The sequence below is a fragment of the Pristiophorus japonicus genome, chromosome 10, assembly GCF_044704955.1.
Source record: "Pristiophorus japonicus isolate sPriJap1 chromosome 10, sPriJap1.hap1, whole genome shotgun sequence".
In the NCBI taxonomy this organism is placed as follows: domain Eukaryota; kingdom Metazoa; phylum Chordata; class Chondrichthyes; family Pristiophoridae; genus Pristiophorus; species Pristiophorus japonicus.
This window is the reverse complement of record NC_091986.1, coordinates 136,724,548-136,744,680: the sequence shown is the minus strand read 5'-3', so window position 1 is coordinate 136,744,680 and position 20,133 is coordinate 136,724,548. Positions and strand designations below refer to the sequence as shown.

The 20,133-nt window shown below is 43.1% G+C and overlaps 1 protein-coding gene across 1 annotated transcript in view; it reads left to right on the top strand.

Annotated features, from left to right (window-relative positions):
- tgfbrap1 (transforming growth factor, beta receptor associated protein 1) overlaps positions 1-20,133 on the top strand; it is a 108,203-nt gene that overhangs the window by 62,674 nt on the left and 25,396 nt on the right. Inside the window, exons 5-7 of the mRNA XM_070892101.1 lie at positions 6,700-6,782; positions 7,943-8,284; positions 12,974-13,031. Of these exons, the coding sequence (XP_070748202.1) occupies positions 6,700-6,782; positions 7,943-8,284; positions 12,974-13,031 (483 nt within the window). The remainder of the gene's footprint in view (positions 1-6,699; positions 6,783-7,942; positions 8,285-12,973; positions 13,032-20,133) is intronic.

Below are 20,133 nucleotides of genomic sequence, written 5' to 3'. Positions count from 1 at the left end.
GGATGCAGTAGTATATGATTTAGATGTATTTTCTTGCATGATTCCATTCTGGATTGAATCAGTATTCTTTTGCAGAAGTGTGCTTTTAAGTAATTTGGGGCTTAATTTTCCCGGGTTACTTGCGCCGTTTTTTTGGCGCATGCCATTTTTTTGGCATAGGTATTTAAATGAAAGTTTCCCCCAGGAATCCGCACAGAAGTAACAGTTAGTTATGATTTTTTTTACCTTGGGTTTTTCTGACGAGGTCATAGGGGGGGCCTCGTTTTGATGATTTTTCACAGTTTAGCCAAAAAAGATTTCTGCTAGGTCGGTGTATCTGGCCACTCCCGAAAAACCTTCTGGAGAGTTAACAGAAATCGGCGCTAAAAGATGCCATTTTTTTTTTAATCGAAGTTTTTGGAGGGAGTCAAATATCCATAATAAAGATGACATTTTTTTACCTTTCGCTGGAGTACATGGAAGTTTCATGGAATTCTGAAGTTTTCATTGTTTTTTTTTTACTCGCACGCTACCACCGAACGTCTTCAAACAGGGCTGGAGAGTCGCAGCGTCGACCGACAGAATTAACCCCACCCAAAAACGGGCTTGGGGCTCTGCTGCAAAACAAGCCCGGAGCCAAGGGGAGATGGTGGTCAGAAGACTGCACTCAGCAGCAAATGAGCCCGGGGAAGGAGAGGTCACAAGACTGCCATGAGCGCGGGGCAGGGAAGGGAGAAGTTACACAACTGCTGAGACCTGGGTGTGGTCGATACAGACCTTGAGGAGAGACAACAAAGAACCTGCCCTGCCTGCCTTTCTCCCGTTTTGAGCTTCTTGCAAAGGTAAAATTTAACCATGTGGGCAGTACTGACAATGCCACACCTTGTGCGAGCCTTCTACATCGTGATGCTACAGAGGAGACAAATGATTTGGCATCATCACATGAGGAACCTCAGTCCGTAGGGTGCTGGGCAGGAGGCCTTGCCCACCCCTGGTATATCGGGACAGGTGTTCGTACCTGCACCTGAGCGATGCACAGTCAGAAGGCTGCGTTTCTGCAAAGAAGTTGTAACTCAGATCTGTGTGTTGGTGAAAGCAGACCTGCAACCTAGAAGCATCGGGAGGACTGTTTTCAGTTGGAAGTGAAGGTTACAGCTGCACTTTCACTCTATGCCTCCGGATCATTTCAAGCTGCAACTGGGGATGTGTGCACCATTTCTCAACATGCAACATATGTCTGCATTTGGCAGGTGACAGCTGCACTGTATGCCTGGAAGAAACATAGAAACATAGAAAATAGGTGCAGGAGCAGGCTATTCAGCCCTTCTAGCCTGCACCGCCATTCAATGAGTTCATGGCTGAACATGAAACTTCAGTACCCCCTTCCTGCTTTCACGCCATACCCCTTGATCCCCCGAGTAGTAAGGACTTCATCTAACTCCCTTTTGAATATATTTAGTGAATTGGCCTCAACTACTTTCTGTGGTAGAGAATTCCACAGGTTCACCACTCTCTGGGTGAAGAAGTTTCTCCTTATCTCGGTCTTAATTGGCTTACCCCTTATCCTTAGACTGTGACCCCTGGTTCTGGACTTCCCCAACATTGGGAACATTCTTCCTGCATCCAACCTGTCCAAACCCGTCAGAATTTTAAACGTTTCTATGAGGTCCCCTCTCACTCTTCTGAACTCCAGTGAATACAAGCCCAGTTGATCCAGTCTTTCTTGATAGGTCAGTCCCACCATCCCGGGAATCTGTCTGGTGAATCTTCGCTGCACTCCCTCAATAGCAAGAATGTCCTTCCTCAAGTTAGGAGACCAAAACTGTACACAATACTCCAGGTGTGGCCTCACCAAGGCCCTGTACAACTGTAGCAACACCTCCCTGCCCCTGTACTCAAATCCCCTCGCTATGAAGGCCAACATGCCATTTGCTTTCTTAACCGCCTGCTGTACCTGCATGCCAACCTTCAATGACTGATGTACCATGACACCCAGGTCTCGTTGCACCTTCCCTTTTCCTAATCTGTCACCATTCAGATAATAGTCTGTCTCTCTGTTTTTACCACCAAAGTGGATAACCTCACATTTATCCACATTATACTTCATCTGCCACGCATTTGCCCACTCACCTAACCTATCCAAGTCACTCTGCAGCCTCATAGCATCCTCCTCGCAGCTCACACTGCCACCCAACTTAGTGTCATCCGCAAATTTGGAGATACTACATTTAATCCCCTTGTCTAAATCATTAATGTACAATGTAAACAACTGGGGCCCCAGCACAGAACCCTGCGGTACCCCACTAGTCACTGCCTGCCATTCCGAAAAGTACCCATTTATTCCTACTCTTTGCTTCCTGTCTGACAACCAGTTCTCAATCCACGTCAGCACACTACCCCCAATCCCATGTGCTTTAACTTTGCACATTAATCTCCTGTGTGGGACCTTGTCGAAAGCCTTCTGAAAGTCCAAATATACCACATCAACTGGTACTCCTTTGTCCACTTTATTGGAAACATCCTCAAAATTCCAGAAGATTTGTCAAGCATGATCTCCCTTTCACAAATCCATGCTGACTTGGACCTATCATGTCACCATTTTCCAAATGCGCTGCTATGACATCCTTAATAATTGATTCCATCATTTTACCCACTACTGAGGTCAGGCTGACCGGTCTATAATTCCCTGTTTTCTCTCTCCCTCCTTTTTTAAAAAGTGGGGTTACATTGGCTACCCTCCACTCGATAGGAACTGATCCAGAGTCAATGGAATGTTGGAAAATGACTGTCAATGCATCTGCTATTTCCAAGGCCACCTCCTTAAGTACTCTGGGATGCAGTCCATCAGGCCCTGGGGATTTATCGGCCTTCAATCCCATCAATTTCCCCAACGCAATTTCCTAATAAAGATTTCCCTCAGTTCCTCCTCCTTACTAGACCCTCTGACCACTTTTATATCCGGACGGTTGTTTGTGTCCTCCTTAGTGAATACTGAACCAAAGTACTTGTTCAATTGGTCTGCCATTTCTTTGTTCCCCGTTATGACTTCCCCTGATTCTGACTGCAGGGGACCTACGTTTGTCTTTACTAACCTTTTTCTCTTTACATACCTATAGAAACTTTTGCCATCCGCCTTAATGTTCCCTGCAAGCTTCTTCTCGTACTCCATTTTCCCTGCCCTAATCAAACCCTTTGTCCTCCTCTGCTGAGTTCTAAATTTCTCCCAGTCCCCAGGTTCGCTGCTATTTCTGGCCAATTTGTATGCCATTTCCTTGGCTTTAATACTATCCCTGATTTCCCTAGATAGCCACGGTTGAGCCACCTTCCCTTTTTTATTTTTACATAAAGTTCCCCATGACTGCCCAGGCAATGCGTGACAGGGCTGTGGGCTCCTTCAGAATTGCTGGCTTCACAAAGATACAGGGCTGCATTGATTGTACCTACATCGCCTTCCAAGCACTTTTGGAGGATTCAGATGTACATGAACAGAAAAGGCTTCCACTCCATTAATGTACAGCTTGTGTGAAGACATGCATCGCATCATGTCAGTCGATGCAAGATACTCTGGGAGCACCCATGATGTGTTCATCCAACATGAGAGTGCCACATCTGCCATGTTTCAGCAGCAGCCAGAAGGGCGAAGCTGGCTACTGAGAGACAAAGGGTACGGCTTCACCACCTGGCTCATGACGCCCCTTTGCGTAACCCGGACAGAAGCTGATCGGGAATACAACATGTCGGACGCAGTGACGCGCAGCATCATAGAGAGGACCATTGGCATCTTGAACCAGCTTTTCCGATGCCTGGACCATTCTGGAGGCTACTTGCTATATTCCCCTGAGATTTTCGGTCCGTTCACTTGTGAGCTGCATGTTGCATAACTTAGCCATCATGCAGCAGCAACTGATGGGAGAAGACCCACCTGCGATGAGTGGCTGATAATGAAGATGCAGATGACGAGGAAGCCATTCATGCAAGTATCTGAACCCGGAGCACGACGGCGGAGGAGGGCAGGCCATCGTGCCCCTTTAACGATTGCTTGCGCCAGCAGCTCATCCGTGAATGCTTTGCTGTCTGAAGGCTTGGTGACATCTATTCTACATGGACCATGTTTACTGTTTGGACATGTTCCGTAATGTGTTAATGGAACAAATGATGAAAATGATTCTTTACTTCAAAAGTTATGTTGTTAATCGAACAACTAATTTAAATGATTCAGTTTTAATGTAAAATATATTTTATTCAAAAGTTTAACAGTTAAGTTTGAGACAATAAAGTTAAGTTTTCAGTTATGATCACTTAAAAACTTTAAGATCACTTACTAACTTTTAAACTTGTAAATTTACATAACTTACAAAAAATTTTCAATTTGAGAATGGTTACAACAGTAACAATAATAACAACGGCAAAGAAAGGCTGCACCCATCTCTCTTCCACCTTATTCTAAGACCGCCTGCCACGTTTGTTCTTGATGACTCCTCCACCTCTGCTCGAGGGCTGTAGCGCAGTGTTTCTGGGGTTGGTACCAAGCTGCTTCTTTCTCAGATCGGAGTCGTGCGCACCTGTTTGAGGGGGTGGGGGGGTGCGCATGGCTGATGGCAATGTGGAGGGCCTAGCTTGGGGCTCTTCACAGGCTGGTGTAGGGAATGGCAGTTGATTCTATCAATGGGCCAGGGTCTGGACGTGTTTCGTTATTGCAGCAGCTAACTCCAACATGCCGTCCCTCATGTCTCCCGACAGTGCCTCGACGACCTGCAACATTTCCTCCCTCATGTTTACGAACAGCGCATCAGCTACCTGTGACATTTCCTCCCTCATGGTCACTGACATGGTTTCAGCTGACTGAGATATTCCCTCACTCATGGTCCCGGACATCGTTCCCATTTCTCATGAGATTGCTGTTACTTCTCCCGACAGTCCCGCTCCCTCATGACCCACCCCACTGATGACGTCTAAGGGTGATCGCATAAGGTCAATGCTCCCACTCATTGCCATCATCACATTTATTACATCCTGCACCTCAGGAGAGTGTGGTCGAGCTTCGCCTTCCCCTCTTCCCCACGGGTGTGGCTCGCACCCCACCAATGGGACCCGCAGTCTCGGAAGGTGGGGCACTGGGTGTACCTCACTGCACCACACCACTGGGACCTGCAACCTCGGACGTTAGGAAACCATGGAATGTCCCACCAACACTCAAGCCACTAGTCACAGAAGGGGCTGGCATCTCAATGGGCGGCACCTGCACCTCCTCCAAAGTCAGTAAAACAGTGGGGGTTTCATCCATCTCCATCCCCTCCCCCTCACCCCCATGCTCTTGGTCTGGAGGGTGGGATTGGAAGATGTTCTCCTCTTCAGGCTCGTCCTCGTCTGAATCTTCTGCTTCGTCGAGGTTGGCCTTAAGTTCTGTAAAATATAACGACACAGACAAATGGTTAGCAGCAGAGGAGGGGACAGGGTGGGTGGCATGAGTAGGATCACACAGCACAGGCAGCAGGCTGATTTGAAGAACCACATTGCATCAACCGAAGCGTAGCTGACGGAGACATCCCCATGAACCGAAGCATGGCTAGACCGTGCAGTACTTAACATTTAGCAAAGCCAGACTGTGGAATTTACAGGACTTGCCCCTCCCTCGAATGTGGGCCCAGCTTGTGCAGTGGTGGTTGCTTTTCTCCAGGCAGGACCCATCAAAGCAGCGACCCTCTCTTCCAAGGGTGTCAGTGGCTGCAGATTTGCCGGGCCTCCTCCTGTTTGAGTTCTTTCCCTTTTGTTGTGTGCCACCTTCCTCTGTGAAGATGAAAACCTAACTTTTTAAAGAGGTTGCCTTTCTGCTGGGTGGGACACACACAGCTGGTCACATTTATAATTGCAATTGCAATTCCATTGAATAAATAAAAATGTTACTTGACCAAGGTCCTGCCACTTCTTTTCACACTGGCCTCCAGATCTCGTGGTGGTCACCATTGCACAGTAATCTGCAATTTGGTTCCAGCGTTTCTTAATTTCTTTGGGTGGAACTTTTGTGACCTCTGCTGGTGTCTAGCTCCTGCCATCTGGCCTCAGTCACAGTAACTAGTGCCTCCACTTTATCCGGAAAGAAATTCTTGGTCCTTGCACAGTGTTGCATATTCTATTGCAGCTCTGATTTTTTCAATGCTCTCACACAGCACTCAATGTTCTCACACTGACTCTTTAAAAATGGCCGATTGCAGACCCGGAGCTGTACTGCGCATGCGTGCCCTTTTCACGTCAAACATCCTTTTTTTTTTCGCACATGTGCAGAAAGTGCGGCATCGTTTTCTCGGCGCAGACATCAGGTTCCAACCCACCAAGGCAACTGGACAGGCTGCACGATGCCAAATTTGAAAAATACAGCGGGGAAACTTACTTTGGACATATTTCTGGCCTAGAAAAACGGGCGTAATTCTGGCAGTACTCCAAAAAACAGACTTGGGCAAAATTGAGCCCTTCGAAATGTATATGAATAATTAAAGAACAGTCAGATATTGGAAAATAACCAACATCCAAGGAATTGTATTTCTAGCTAGTACATAAAAAGCACGTGGTGATTGCATCTAAAAAAAATCTAACTCTTGCCACTTTTTTAAAGGCATTAGAAAACCGCAATTAATAATAATTCATGTTGGTTGTCATAAAGCTTCAACTAACTTGATGGTGTTCATAAATGTTCCACTAACCACTTCTGTTTATAATCTCTAGGGTATGTACAGAAGAATTCTGCAGCAAGCAGGATTTATACAGTTTAGCCAGCTTCAGTTTTTAGATGCTAAAGAACTCTTCAGGTATGAGCATCCCTGGCATTATGTAGAATAAATTCATATATGCCTGATTCTGTTTGTGTTACATCTTAAATATTTGCAGCACATTTCTTGTACTAGTTTGCATTAATTCCACTGCTATGTATCTTGCATTACATTTCCATTGTATGTTTCATAAATGGCTGATTTTTTTTATTAAGCAACAAATAAAAGGTCAGATGTCATATCTGGGAAATTGGTAAACAATAAGAAGTTTGCATTGGATTACACTTCAGATCAGTCATACTTGAATTATTGAATGCCTTTTATTTTGTTATATTCTACGTGTATATTGTATTTAAACAAATAATAGTTGAGGGGAGGAATGTCCAAAGATCAAAAAACATTTAAGGCAGCAGTAACCAACCTTGGTGCTTAGAATTGCAATTTGCTCTGTAATGGTATATGCTTTACGTGGTTGAGTAGTAATTGTGATAGCCACTCAAGTCTTAACTGGGCAGCCCATCTATTACAAAAGCAAAATACTGCAGATGCTGGAATCTGAAATAAAAACAGAAAATGCTGGAAATACTTAGCAGGTCAGGCAGCATCTGTGGGGAGAAACAGTTAACGTTTCAGGTTGATGACCCTTCATCAGCACTGGAAAAAGTTAGAGATGTAACAGGCTTTTAAGCAAGTGTAGGTGCAGGGAAAGGGGGAGGGAGGAAAGAACAAAAGGGAAGGTCTGTGATAGGATGGAAGGCAGAAGAGGCCCATCTATTAGTTCAGTGTCGTGCAATCCATTGTCTTTAATGGTGTTTAATGAACCTTTGCAGTTACTGCCCAAAATGTTCAAAGTTCTGCTGTTAGTCTAAAGGTTCAGCTTGATCTAGTGCATTTCCCTCCAACAACCTTAGATTAACTATGGACCTAAATATCATAAAATCTTATAGCACAGAAGGAGGCCATTCAGCCCGTCATGTGTGTGCCGGCTCTTTGAAAGAGCTATCAATCAGTCTCACTCCCACTCCTTCCAGTTACAATGATTAATGCTGTTGCTTGTGATACTTGTTAAAGATATTTAATGCCCTTCATTGACAAAGTAGTTGTTCCTTTAAGATAGCCTGAATCATTTGACTATCCTGATGAGCATATTATTAAATATGACCAGCTTGTGTTTATTTTAATTTTGTCTTTGTCGACAGGAATGGCCAGCTGGATGTAAGAGAGTTGATGTCTCTCTATCCATTCCTACTTTCTTCAACCTCTACATTTATACGGTCCCATCCCCCATTGCATGAATATGCTGACTTAAATCAACTAATGCAGGGTGACCAAGAGAAGATTACAAAGTGCAAGCGCTTCCTTATGAGCTACTTGAATGAGATTCGGAGCACTGAAGTAGCAAATGGCTGTAAAGAAGATATAGACACAGCTTTGCTAAAACTATATGCTGAAGCTAATCATGACAGTTTGCTGGATTTGTTGGTTTCTGAAAATTCATGTCTCTTATTGGACAGTATTCCCTGGCTGGAAAAACACAAGAAGTATGTAACTCAGATGTCTTGTATTTTTATGAATGTGGTGGGTATCGTAGCCTTCTAAGAACATCATAAAAGGCCATTTGGCCCGACGAAGTTCATCCCTCTAGTGCCCTTAATATCTCACCAAAGCAGGGAACAAATTAGTCCTGTTACCTGCCTCCAGTCTCTGTTTTTGACCCTTCTGCTCTGCCAAGCAGACCATTACAAATATCAGTCTCGGAATAAAGAAGTTCTTCTTGATATCTGCTTTAAATGTAATTTTATTTAATTTCTATTTATTTCCTCTGACCCTGTTTCTTAGCTTACATTGAAGTAATCATTCGGTTTTACTGTATGTACTCTATTTTATTTAGTTTGAGGTCTTCCTATTAAAGGCCTTATTTATAGACTGTTAAACTTGAGCTTCTCTAATCTTTTACCCATGTCTCAACCACTTTACACTTGGGATTAGTCTTGTCCTTTTCTTTACCTTTTGCATTACAGGTATTTTTTGACCAAGACTGAATACACTTCTGTAGATTAGTTGCACTGCCTTAGCATAACTTCTGAGATTTACATTGTACTGTTCTGTTACATATCCTAGCATTCTATTAGCTTTTCAATGCTTTTCCACAATACCTGGACAATGAAAGACATTTGAATTATTGTTTCGATATCACATTCTAAGTTTCCTTCTGCAAATACAGCTCTGCTCATTGCATACCTGTAAGCCATATTACTTTGACCCTTGTGTCATATAAATCTTGCAATTCTTACTTGCATCCTCTCCCTTGTCTAGTAAATCAATAGATTTGACAAGCTTATTTAGTTTTATTTGGATTAGAAACAACAGTGTCCTATGATACCTCCTTTCAGTCTGTTCCTATTTTCCCCTTGGATGGGCATGCCTCTTAAATATTAAAATACCATCTCAATTTGAGTGTGGATGGTAGTAGACATTTTGCCAGTTGACTATGCTGAGACTGGCTAAAATTACATCAAATAATATCGCTGACGGCTAAGGTACAAGGGATGAATTAAAAGAATAATCTGGGAAATATTGCTGAGAGATTACTCAATGGATATAAAAATAGAATATTTCCAAAACTATAATGTTGAGTATGCAATAGAATTGCCCAATAAAAATTAAATATAAGCTAAACAGGCAGTCTCCAAAATGAATGAATAGATCATACGGAAATGTGAAAAATGATATAAAGCCTACAGGAGAAAAAAAAGGAGTAGAGTTCTTGGAGTAAAACAGTTTTCTTAAACGGATTAAAAGGAGTAGAGTGAAAAGAAGACCCAACAGATCATTTTTGCTAACGATATCCAGCACAAAACCAAATAATTCTTGTGGTATAAGTTAGAATTCAAAGATTAAAAACAGCAGTGAAATTAAAGATAAAAAAGTTGGAATATTAAATGAATATATTTACCAAAAGCGTTCATTAAAGAAGGTAACTTGTGATCCAATTTCTGTAGTACACCAAATATTCTAAAGGCTATTGAAGTCCATGTGATAGAAACAGTCAGATTGACTATCAACCACTTGATGCTTGAGCTCTTATATAAAGAATAATAACAAATAGGAGCAGGATTAGGCCATTCGGCCCTTCGATCATGCTCTGTCATTCAATAAGATTATGGCTGATCATCTACCTCAATTCCACCTTCTCGCCCTATCCCCATATCCCTTGTATCCAAAAATCTATCAATCTCTCTCTTGAATATACTCATTGACTGAGTTTCCACAGCCCTCTGTGGTCGAGAATTCCAAAGATTCACCACCCTCTGAGTGAAGACATTTCTCATCTCAGTCCTAAATGGCCACCCATTATTCTGAGACTGTGACCCCCCTAGTTCTAGACTCACCATCCAGGGGAAATCATCCTCCCAACATCTACCCTGTCAAGTCCCCTAAGAATGTTATATATTTCAATGAGATCACCCCTCATTGTTCTAAGCTCTAGGGAATATAGGCCTCGTCTACTCAATCTCTCCTCATCCCAGGAATCAGTCTAATGAAGCTATGTTGCACTCCCTCTAAGGCAAGTATATCATCCTTTGGGAAAGGAGACTAAAACTGTATATAGTACTCTAAGGTGTGGTCTCACCAAGGCCCAATATAGTTGCAGTAAGACTTCTTTACTTTTGCACTCCAATCTCTTTGCTTTCCTAATTGCTCGCCGTACCTGCATACTAACTTTCTGTAATTTGTGTACAAGGACACCCAGGTCCCTCTGAATACCAACATTTCCCAGTCTCTCAAAAATGTTGCTTTTCTATTTTTCCCACCAAAGTGGATAACGTCACATTTCTCCACATTATATTCCATATGCCATGTTATTATTACTCACTTACCCTGTCTATATCTCTCTGCGTTCTCCTCACAGTTTACTTTTCCACCTAGCTTTGTATCATAAGCAAACTTGGATACTTACTCTTGGTCCTTTCATCTAAGTAATTGATATAGATTATAAATAGCTGGGGCCCAATCACCGATCCTTGTGGTACTCCTAGTTTCAGTTTGCCAATCCAAAAATGATCTGTTTATTCCTACTTTGTTTTTTGTCTGTTAACCAATCCTCAATTTATGCTAACATTATTCCCAATCCCATGAGCCCTAATCTTGTATGGTAACTGCTTGTGTAGTACCTTATCGAATGCCTTCTGAAAATCGAAAATGTTAGAGAGAGCTAAGGTTCCCCCTTATCTACTATGCTAGTTATAACTTTAAAGAACTTTTCACAGATTTGTCAAACACTATTTCCCTTTCATAAATCTGTGTTGACTATCTTAATCGTATTTGGATTTTCTAAAGTGCCCTTTTACCACATCCCTAATAATAGATTTTAGCCTTTTCCCTACTAATGCCAGCCTAACTGAATATAGTTCCCTGTTTTCTCTCTCCCTCCTTTCTTGAATAGCGGGGGTTATATTTGCTACCTTCCAATCCGCAGGGACCATTCTCAAATCCAGCGAATTCTAGATCATCAAAAACGGTGCATCCATTATCTCTCTCCACTTTTTTTTTTAAAACCCTAGAATATAGGCCATTGGGTTCAGGTGGATTTATCGACTTTTAATCCCATTAATTTCTCCAGTATTATTTCTTAATACTATTTGCTTTAAGTTCCTCATTCTCATTAGACTCTTAATTTCCCACTATTTCCAAATGTATTTTGTGTCTTCTATCGTGAAGACAGATACAGAGCCGGCAATTAGTGTAGTCACTCAAATCAGGGAAACTGACCAAAACGTCGGCCCTTCTGTAGTAATACCGCTGTTAAATTCACCACTAAAAGTTAAAGGTGTAACTGGGGTTTTAACAGTTTTATTGACTGCTAAACAAAGGTTATGGGCCTGAAAAACTAATTTTAATTTTGTGCAGTGTGAAATTTATCCATTTTAATAAAAATTCAAATTGAAGAAATTTTTAAAAAGGAGGTTTAACTTTTTTTAGTTTGTTCATCTTTGTTTAGCTCTAACATTTTTTAAAAGTTAGAATTTTAAGAGCTTACTCACTTCCTAGTTTGCTGTCTGAGAATTCTGCCATTTGATTGGCTGCTTTGACGGCTTGTTGACGTCACAGCAGCTTACACAAGGGTATCCCCACTTTACTCTGTTGATTTGAATTGAATGTCGAAAAACTCAAAATTTCTCGACAGAGATCCCAAGATGTGCGAAGTTTGCTTCGGGACCAGAGGTAAATGTCTTTGCTTCGCCGCTGATCGTAAATTCTGGGCCATTATGATCGCTCTTCCCCAGAAGTTCCTTCACTACAAATTTATTAACCCTGTCTCATTGCACAATAATAGATCTAAAATAGCCTGTTCCCTAGTTGATTCCTCGACATGCTGATTTATCAAACTATCTTGAATGCATCCCATGAACTCGTCCTCCACAATATTACTGCAAGTTAAAGTCCCCCATGATTATGGTATTACGCTTGTTACATGCACCTCTAATTTTCTGATTTATACTCTACCCAACACCACAACTACTGTTGGTGGGAATAGTTTAAAGACCCCCTAAGTGTGGTTGTTTCTACGCTCCACCCAAACTGATTCTACATCTTGATTTTCCGAGTTAAAATCCTTTCTCCCTATTGGTTTAATTCTACCCTTTATCGGGGCTACCCCCCTCCGCTGCCCCTTTCTATTTTGCCTGTCTCTGAAAAGTCAAGTATTCTGGAATATTTTGGTTGCAACCTTGGTCACTGCAACTACGTCTTCCTAATAGCTATGGGATCAAAGCTCTTTATTTCTATCTATTATTAATTCATCTATTTTGTTGCAAATGCTTCAAGCATTGATATTGTGCCAGTAGCGCTTTCCTTCATTAGTTTGAAACTGCTTGACTTGGGTATTGTAAAAAGCTAATAACTGGAGCCATAGCATTGATTGGTGCCTACATTGGGGCAGGGAGTGAGGTGATTGGGAAGAGGAAAGGGAGGTGAAGAAGTAAAGAAAGTATTTTTTTTAAGTAAGCAGGGACTTGGTGATTGTGTTAAGATGAACGGATCGCTGTACCCCAAGATGAAGAGCACCCTAAATGCAGGTCTAATGTATCTCCTCTTTGTAAAGTTTGAGTGTTTGCCGATGTCTAGCACAGCACTGATGTGAACATGAGTGCTGTAGCATTTGGCTGGATTTATGCTTATTAAGGCAAGTTAACTAATGTTGTATTAACTTGTGTTTTTCTGAATAGATATTTTGCACTTGGTCTTCTTTATCACTATAATGGACAAAATGAAGCAGCACTGCAGGTAAATTGGTGTTTACACTTATTTTGAATCTCTGTACTATTGCAGTAGCTATAATATCTATTGGTGAAACTCACTGGAAGAAATAGACTGAAGACTTGCCATTGATGGGTGGGGGTGAGGAGAAGGAAGAGTGGATACATTGGTAATCATGGAATATGAGAACTGTTCCCAAATGACCCAACCATACAGCCCAGAAGCACTGACATCATAAGCTGGCTCGATTGTGGTCTTGACATTTTTTCTATTTCATTGTCTTCATATTGTCGTGAAGCTTTACTAAATTGGAGCAGCCCAGACTTTTTTTTACATTTGTTTTCTGCTGGCTACTCACTTGGGTGAAAATAGTGATGGAAGCTATGGTGGTCAGGGGCATACCACTGATGTGCTTTTGTATAGTGGGAAACCAATGCTAGTGCTAACAATATCCCCAGACATGGGTCTCGCAGCCAGACTTCCATATTTCTGATCTTGGTAAATTCGAGCAGCTTCATATTTGGCTTGCAGCTAGCTGCTGGGCACCCATACTTAGGGAGCACTGCGGACTGAGCGCAAAAGAAATTGCTTACAAATGTAATACGTTGATGGAGCAATACACACTGATATTCAATAGACTCTTCTCCCAGTTTGATGGGGAGGGAGTGATAAAGAAAAGTGAAGGTTCACTGTTGTAGCCAGTGGTATCACAAAATTTGATATGTACTTGGTTTAGAAATAATCGAATGTAAATCAGTTATAGTTTTAGTTAAAACATTCATTTCGAGACCTGGAGAGGAATTTCATGATCAGAATGGAACGCTGTTAATGTTCTGAATAAGATTTTACTGTTATGGAATTATGGGCAGCACATGTAAATGCAATGTAATTGAAAACTTCATCCAGGAAGATCAATCAGTACGTTTAAACAGCTGAAGAGCATCTATTTAATGTAAAAGCAAAATACTGCGGATGCTGGAAATTTGAAATAAAATCAGAAAATAGAGTATTTCCAGCACCTGTGGCTATAAACAGAATGAAGCGATCCCACAATCAACGGATCAGATCAAATCTCTGCAGTCTTGTCACATCCAGTCATGAATGGTGGTTGGCGATTAAATAACTAATGGAGGATAAGGCTCCATGAATATTCCCATCCTCCATGATGGCGGAGCCCAGCACGCAAGTGCAAAAGACGAGGCTGAAGTGTTTGCAAACCTCTTCAGGCAGAAGTGTGAAGTGGATGATCCATATTGGCCTCCTCCTGAGATCCCCACCATCACAGAAGCCAGTCTTCAACCAATTTGATTAATTCCGCGTGATATCAAGAAGTGGCTGAGTGCACTGAATACAGCAAAGGCTATGGGCCTCGACAACATCCCAATTGTCGTGTTGAAGACTTGTGCTCTAGAAATAGCCGTGTCTCTAACCAAGCTGTTCCAGTACAGCTACAACACTGGCATCTACCAGATAATGTGGAAAACTGCCCAGGTATGTTCTGTCCACAAAAAGCGGGACAAATCCAATTCGGCCAATTACCGGCCCATCAGTCTACTCTCAATCATTAACAAAGTGATGGAAGGTGTCATCGCCAGTGCTATCAAGCGGAACTTATTCACCAATAACCTGCTCACCGATGCTCAGTTTGAGTTCTGCCAGGACCACTGTGCTCCAGACCTCTCTGCAACCTTGCTCCAAACATGGACAGATGAGGTGAGAGTGACTGCCATTGACATCAAGACAGCATTTGACCAAATGTGGCATTAAAGAACACTAGTAAAATTGAAGTCAATGGGAATCAGGGAGAAAACTCTTCACTGGCTGGAGGCATACCTAGCACAAAGGAAGATGGTTGTTGGAGGTCAATCATCGCAGCCCTCGGACATTGCTGCAGGTATTCCTCAGGGCCGTGTCCTAGGCCAAACCAGCTGCTTCCCTCCAGTATGTCAGAAGTGGGGATGTTCACTAATGATTGCAGAGTGTTCAGTTCCATTCGCAACTCAGAAAATGAAGCAGTCCATGCCCGTATGTAGCAAGACCTGGACGACATTCGGGCTTGGACTGATAAGTGGCAAGTAACATTCGCGTCACACAAGCGTCAGCCAATGACCATCTCCAACAAGTGAAAGTCTAACCACCTTGCCTTGATATTCAATGGCATTACCATCGCTGAAACCCCAACAGCAACATCCTGGGGGCCGCCATTGACCAGAAACTTAACTGGACCAGCCACACAAATACTGTAGCAACAAGAGCGGGTCAGAGGTTGGGTATTCTGTGGTGAATGTCTTGCCTCCTGACTCCCTAAAGCCTTCCCACCATTTACAAGGCACAAATTAGGAGTGTGATGGAATACTCCACTTGCCTGGATGAGTGCCGCTCCAACAGTTAATAAGCTCGATACCATCCAGGACAAAGCAGCCTGCTTGATTGGCACCTCATCCACCACCAGCACACCGTGGCTGCAGTGAGTGCCATCTATAAGATGCACTGCAGCACCTCGCCACGGCTTCTTCAGCAGCACCTTCCAAACCTTTGACATCTACCATCTAGAAGGATAGCGACAGCAGACACATGGGAGCACCATCACCTGCAAGTTCCCTCCAAGTTGCACACCATACTCACTTGGAAATATGTCGCCGTTCCTTGATCGTCACTGGATCAAAATCCTGGATATCCCTTCCTAACCGCATTGTAGGAGTACCTTCACCACAAGGACTGCAGTGGTTCAAGAAGATGGCTCACCCACCTTTTCAAGGGCAATTAGGGATGGGCAATAAATGCTGGCCTTGCCAGCAATGCCCACATCCCGGAAATAATATTTTTTAAAAAAGAGTAACCGTTGACGTTTCGAGCTGATGACCTTACATCAGAACTGGAAAAAATTAGAGATGTAACAGATTTTAAGCAAGTGCAGAGGCAGGGAAAGAGGGGAAGGGAGGAGAGGAAAGAACTAAAGGGAAGGTCTGTGATACGGTGAAAGGCAGATTAAATGACAAAAGGGATGAAGATGCAAGGCAAATGGAGATGACAATGGAACAAGCAAAGAAACAAAAGATTGGTCGAGAAGATGTGTAAATGTGATTAGCAGAATCATCAACAGTTGCAGTCATAAAAAATTGGAGCAGAGGTTATAATCAGAAATTGTTGAACTCTCCGAGTCCAGAAGGCTGTAAAGTATCTAATAGAAAGATGAGATGCTGTTCCTCGAGCTTGCGTTGAGCTTCATTGGAACAGTGTTAGAGGTCAGAGTGGGAGTTGAGAGGGGATTTAAAGTGACTGGTGATCGGAAAGTCTGGGTCACGTTTGCGAACTGAACGGAGGTGTTCTGCAAAGTAGTCGCCCAATCTGCGCTTGGTCTCCACAATGTAGAGAAGACTGCATCTTCTCTAAGATGTGAATACAGTATACCAAATTGAAAGTACAAGTAGTAAATCGCTGCTTCACCTGGAAGGAGTGTTTGAGGGCCTGGGCGGTGGGAAGGAAGGAGGTAAAGGGACAGGTGTTGCATCTTCTGCGCTTGCACGGGAAGGTGCCATGGGAAGGGGGCGATTGATTCTGGTAAACGTGAATCAACAGGGAATTTCACTGCTGTCCAAGATAGCTGGTTATGAGAGTTTGTCTAGAATATAGAGTTATAGATAGAAATCTGCTTTTTTGGACACGATGCTTAATATTTCCCCCGAGGAGCAAATTTGTGGGTTAGTGCAACTTTCACTGCTAGCAGGAAGAAGTTGCGTCCTTACTATAGTGAAGTGAACTCCCCACTGCAATTGTAGGTAAAGTGCTTATGGGATTTGAATCTAGCAATGTAAATGTCTTCCTAGAAACATTCTGAGATTTATTTCCTCCTCCCCCCCCCTTCCTGCTGCGCCCCCCCACCCCCCACAAAGGAGCCCCTATCCATATAAGGGGCAATCCAGCAAGATTGAAGTACAGAACTCCATATCTTGCATTGGATGGCAACTATAGATTCTGCCTGCCCACGACATTAGCTAAGATGCCTGAATGCACATTTTAGCATGTACAACTATGTTAATAAACTTTGTATTAATATATAGTCCTGTAAATACCATGTGATCATAATAAGGGCTAACCTAACCGGTAAACATGTGAATGTTTTACATAAGAACATAAGAAATAGGACAGGATTAGGCCATTTGGCCCCTCGAGCCTACTCTGCCATTCAATAAGATCATGGCTGATCTGATCTTGGCCTCTACGCCACTTCCCCGCCTGCTCCCCATAACCCTTGACTCCCTTATCATTCTAAAATCTGTATCTCCACTTTCAATGTATTCAAATACCCAACCTCCACAGCTCTATGGGGTAGAAAATTCCAAAGATTTATAACCCTCTGAGAAGAAATTCCTCCTAATTTCTGTTTTAAATAGGCAAGCCCTTATTCTGAAACTATGCCCCTTAGTTCTAGATTCTTAGGGTGGATGCTGAAAGGATGTTTCCCCAATCAAGCCTCCTCAGAATCTTGTCTTTCAATAAGATCACCTCATTCTTCTAAACTCAAATGAGAACAGGCCCAACCTGCTCAAGCTTTCATCATATGACAACCCCTTCATCTCAGGAATCAACCTTGTGAACCTTGTCTGAATTGCCTCCAATGCAAATATATCCTTCCTTAAATAAGGAGAGCAAAACTGTACGCAGTTGTCCAGGTGTGGTCTCACCAACGCCCTGTACAGTTGGAGCAGGACTTCCCTACTTTTAGAAACATAGAAAATAGGTGCAGGAGTAGGCCCTTCGAGCCTGCACTGGCATTTAATAAGATCATGGCTGATCATTCCCTCAGTACCCCTTTCCTGCTTTCTCTCCATACCCCTTGATCCCCTTAGCCGTAAGGACCATATCTAACTCCCTCTTGAATATATCCAATGAACTGGCATCGACAACTCTCTGCAGCAGGGAATTCCACAGGTTAACCACTCTCTGAGTGAAGAAGTTTCTCCTCATCTCAATGCTAAATGGCCTACCCCTTATCCTAAGACTATGTCCCCTGGTTCTGGACTTCCCCAACAGGAACATTCTTCCCACATCTAACCTGTCCACTCCCGTCAGAATCTTATACGTTTCTATGAGATCCCCTCTCATCCTTCTAAACTCCAGTGAATAAAGGCCCAGTTGATCCAGTCTCTCTTCATATGTCAGTCCAGCCATCCCTGGAATCAGTCTGGTGAACCTTCGCTGCACTCCCTGAATAGCAAGAACGTTCTTCCTCATATTAGGAGACCAAAACTGAACACACTATTCCAGGTGAGGCATCACTAAGGCTCTGTACAACTGCAGTAAGACCTCCCTGCTCCTATACTGAAATCCCCTAGCTATGAAGGCCAACATACCATTTGCCGCCTTCACTGCCTGCTGTATCTGCATGCCAACTTTCAATGACTGATGAACCATGATACCCAGGTCTCGTTGCACCTTCCCTTTTCCTAATCTGCCGCCATTAGGATAATATTCTGCCTTCGTGTTTTTGCCCCCAAAATGGATAACCTCACATTTATCCACATTATACTGCATCTGCCATGCATTTGCCCACTCACCTAACCTGTCCAAGTCACCTTGCAGCCTCTTAGTGTCCTCCTCACAGCTCACACCGCCACCCAGTTTAGTGTCATCTGCAAACTTGGAGATATTACACTAAATTCCTTTTATATAAATCGTTAATGTATATTGTAAAGAGCTGGAGTCCCAGCACTGAGCCCTGCGGCACTCCACTAGTCAATGCCTGCCATTCTGAAAAGGACCAGTTTATCCCGACTCTCTGCTTGCTGTCTGCCAGCCAGTTCTCTATCCAGGTCAGTACATTACCCCCAATACCATGCGCTTTGATTTTGCACACCAATCTCCTGTGCGGGACCTTGTCAAAAGCCTTTTGAAAGTCCAAATACACCACATCCACTGGTTCTCCCTTGTCCACTCTGCTAGTTACATCCTCAAAAAATTCCAGAAGATTCGTCAAGCATGATTTCCATTTCATAAATCCATGGTGACTTGGACTGATCCTGTCGCTGCTTTCCAAATGCGCTGCTATTTCATCCTTAATGATTGATTCCAACATTTTCCCCACTACTGGTGTCAGGCTAACTGGTCTATAATTACCCATTTACTCTCTCCCTCCTTTTTAAAAAAAAAATAGTGTTACATTAGCTACCCTCCAGTCCAAAGGAACTGATCCAGAGTCGATAGACTGTTGGAAAATGATCACCAATGCATCCACTATTTCTAGGGCCACTTCCTTAAGTACTCTGGGATGCAGACTATCAGGTCCCGGGGATTTTTCGGCTTTCAGTCCCATCAATTTTCCTAACACAATTTCCTGCCTAATAAGGATATCCTTCAGCTCCTCCTCCTCACTCGACCCACTGTCCCCTAGTACATTTGGAAGGTTATTTGTGTCTTCCTTTGTGAAGACAGAACCGAAGTATTTGTTCAATTGGTCTGCCATTCCTTTGTTCCCCATACTTCATCCCCTTTACAATAAAAGCCAACATTCCATTTGCCTTCCTGATTACTTGCTGTACCTGCATGCTAACGTTTTGTGTTTCATGCACAATTACTCCTAGATCCCTCTGTACTACAGCATTTTGTAATCGCTCCCCATTTAAATACAGGCAACTCTCGATTATCCGGGTCCCTCGGGGATTGGGTTATGCCAGGTAAACCATTTCTCCATTAGAGGAAGTTGACATTATAAAGTTAAAATTTCAATGAATAAATACCGAGCAATCAGCTACAAACAGTAACAAAAGGCAGTTAAGTATGAACATTACCAGCATGCATGCAAGTGGCCTCGAGGAGGAGATTGTCTAGCTCCGGAGCGCGATGCCGTCCCGGGCTGAAAGGACTCCGACGTCAGTGGCCCGATGCGTTCCCGGGCTGAAAGGACTCTGAACGCACCGGCCCGATGCCTTCCCGGGCTGAACGGACTCTGACGTTAGTGGCGGCCGGGAGAGACATACACGGAATTTTAAATGCCATTACAATGGCTTCCCGTTGCATCCGTGTGCGGATAATCGAGAGTTGCCTGTAACTTGATTTTTTTAAATTTTCCTATCAAAGTGGATAACCTCACATTTTCTCACATTATAGTCCATCTGGGGAAACAATTTTT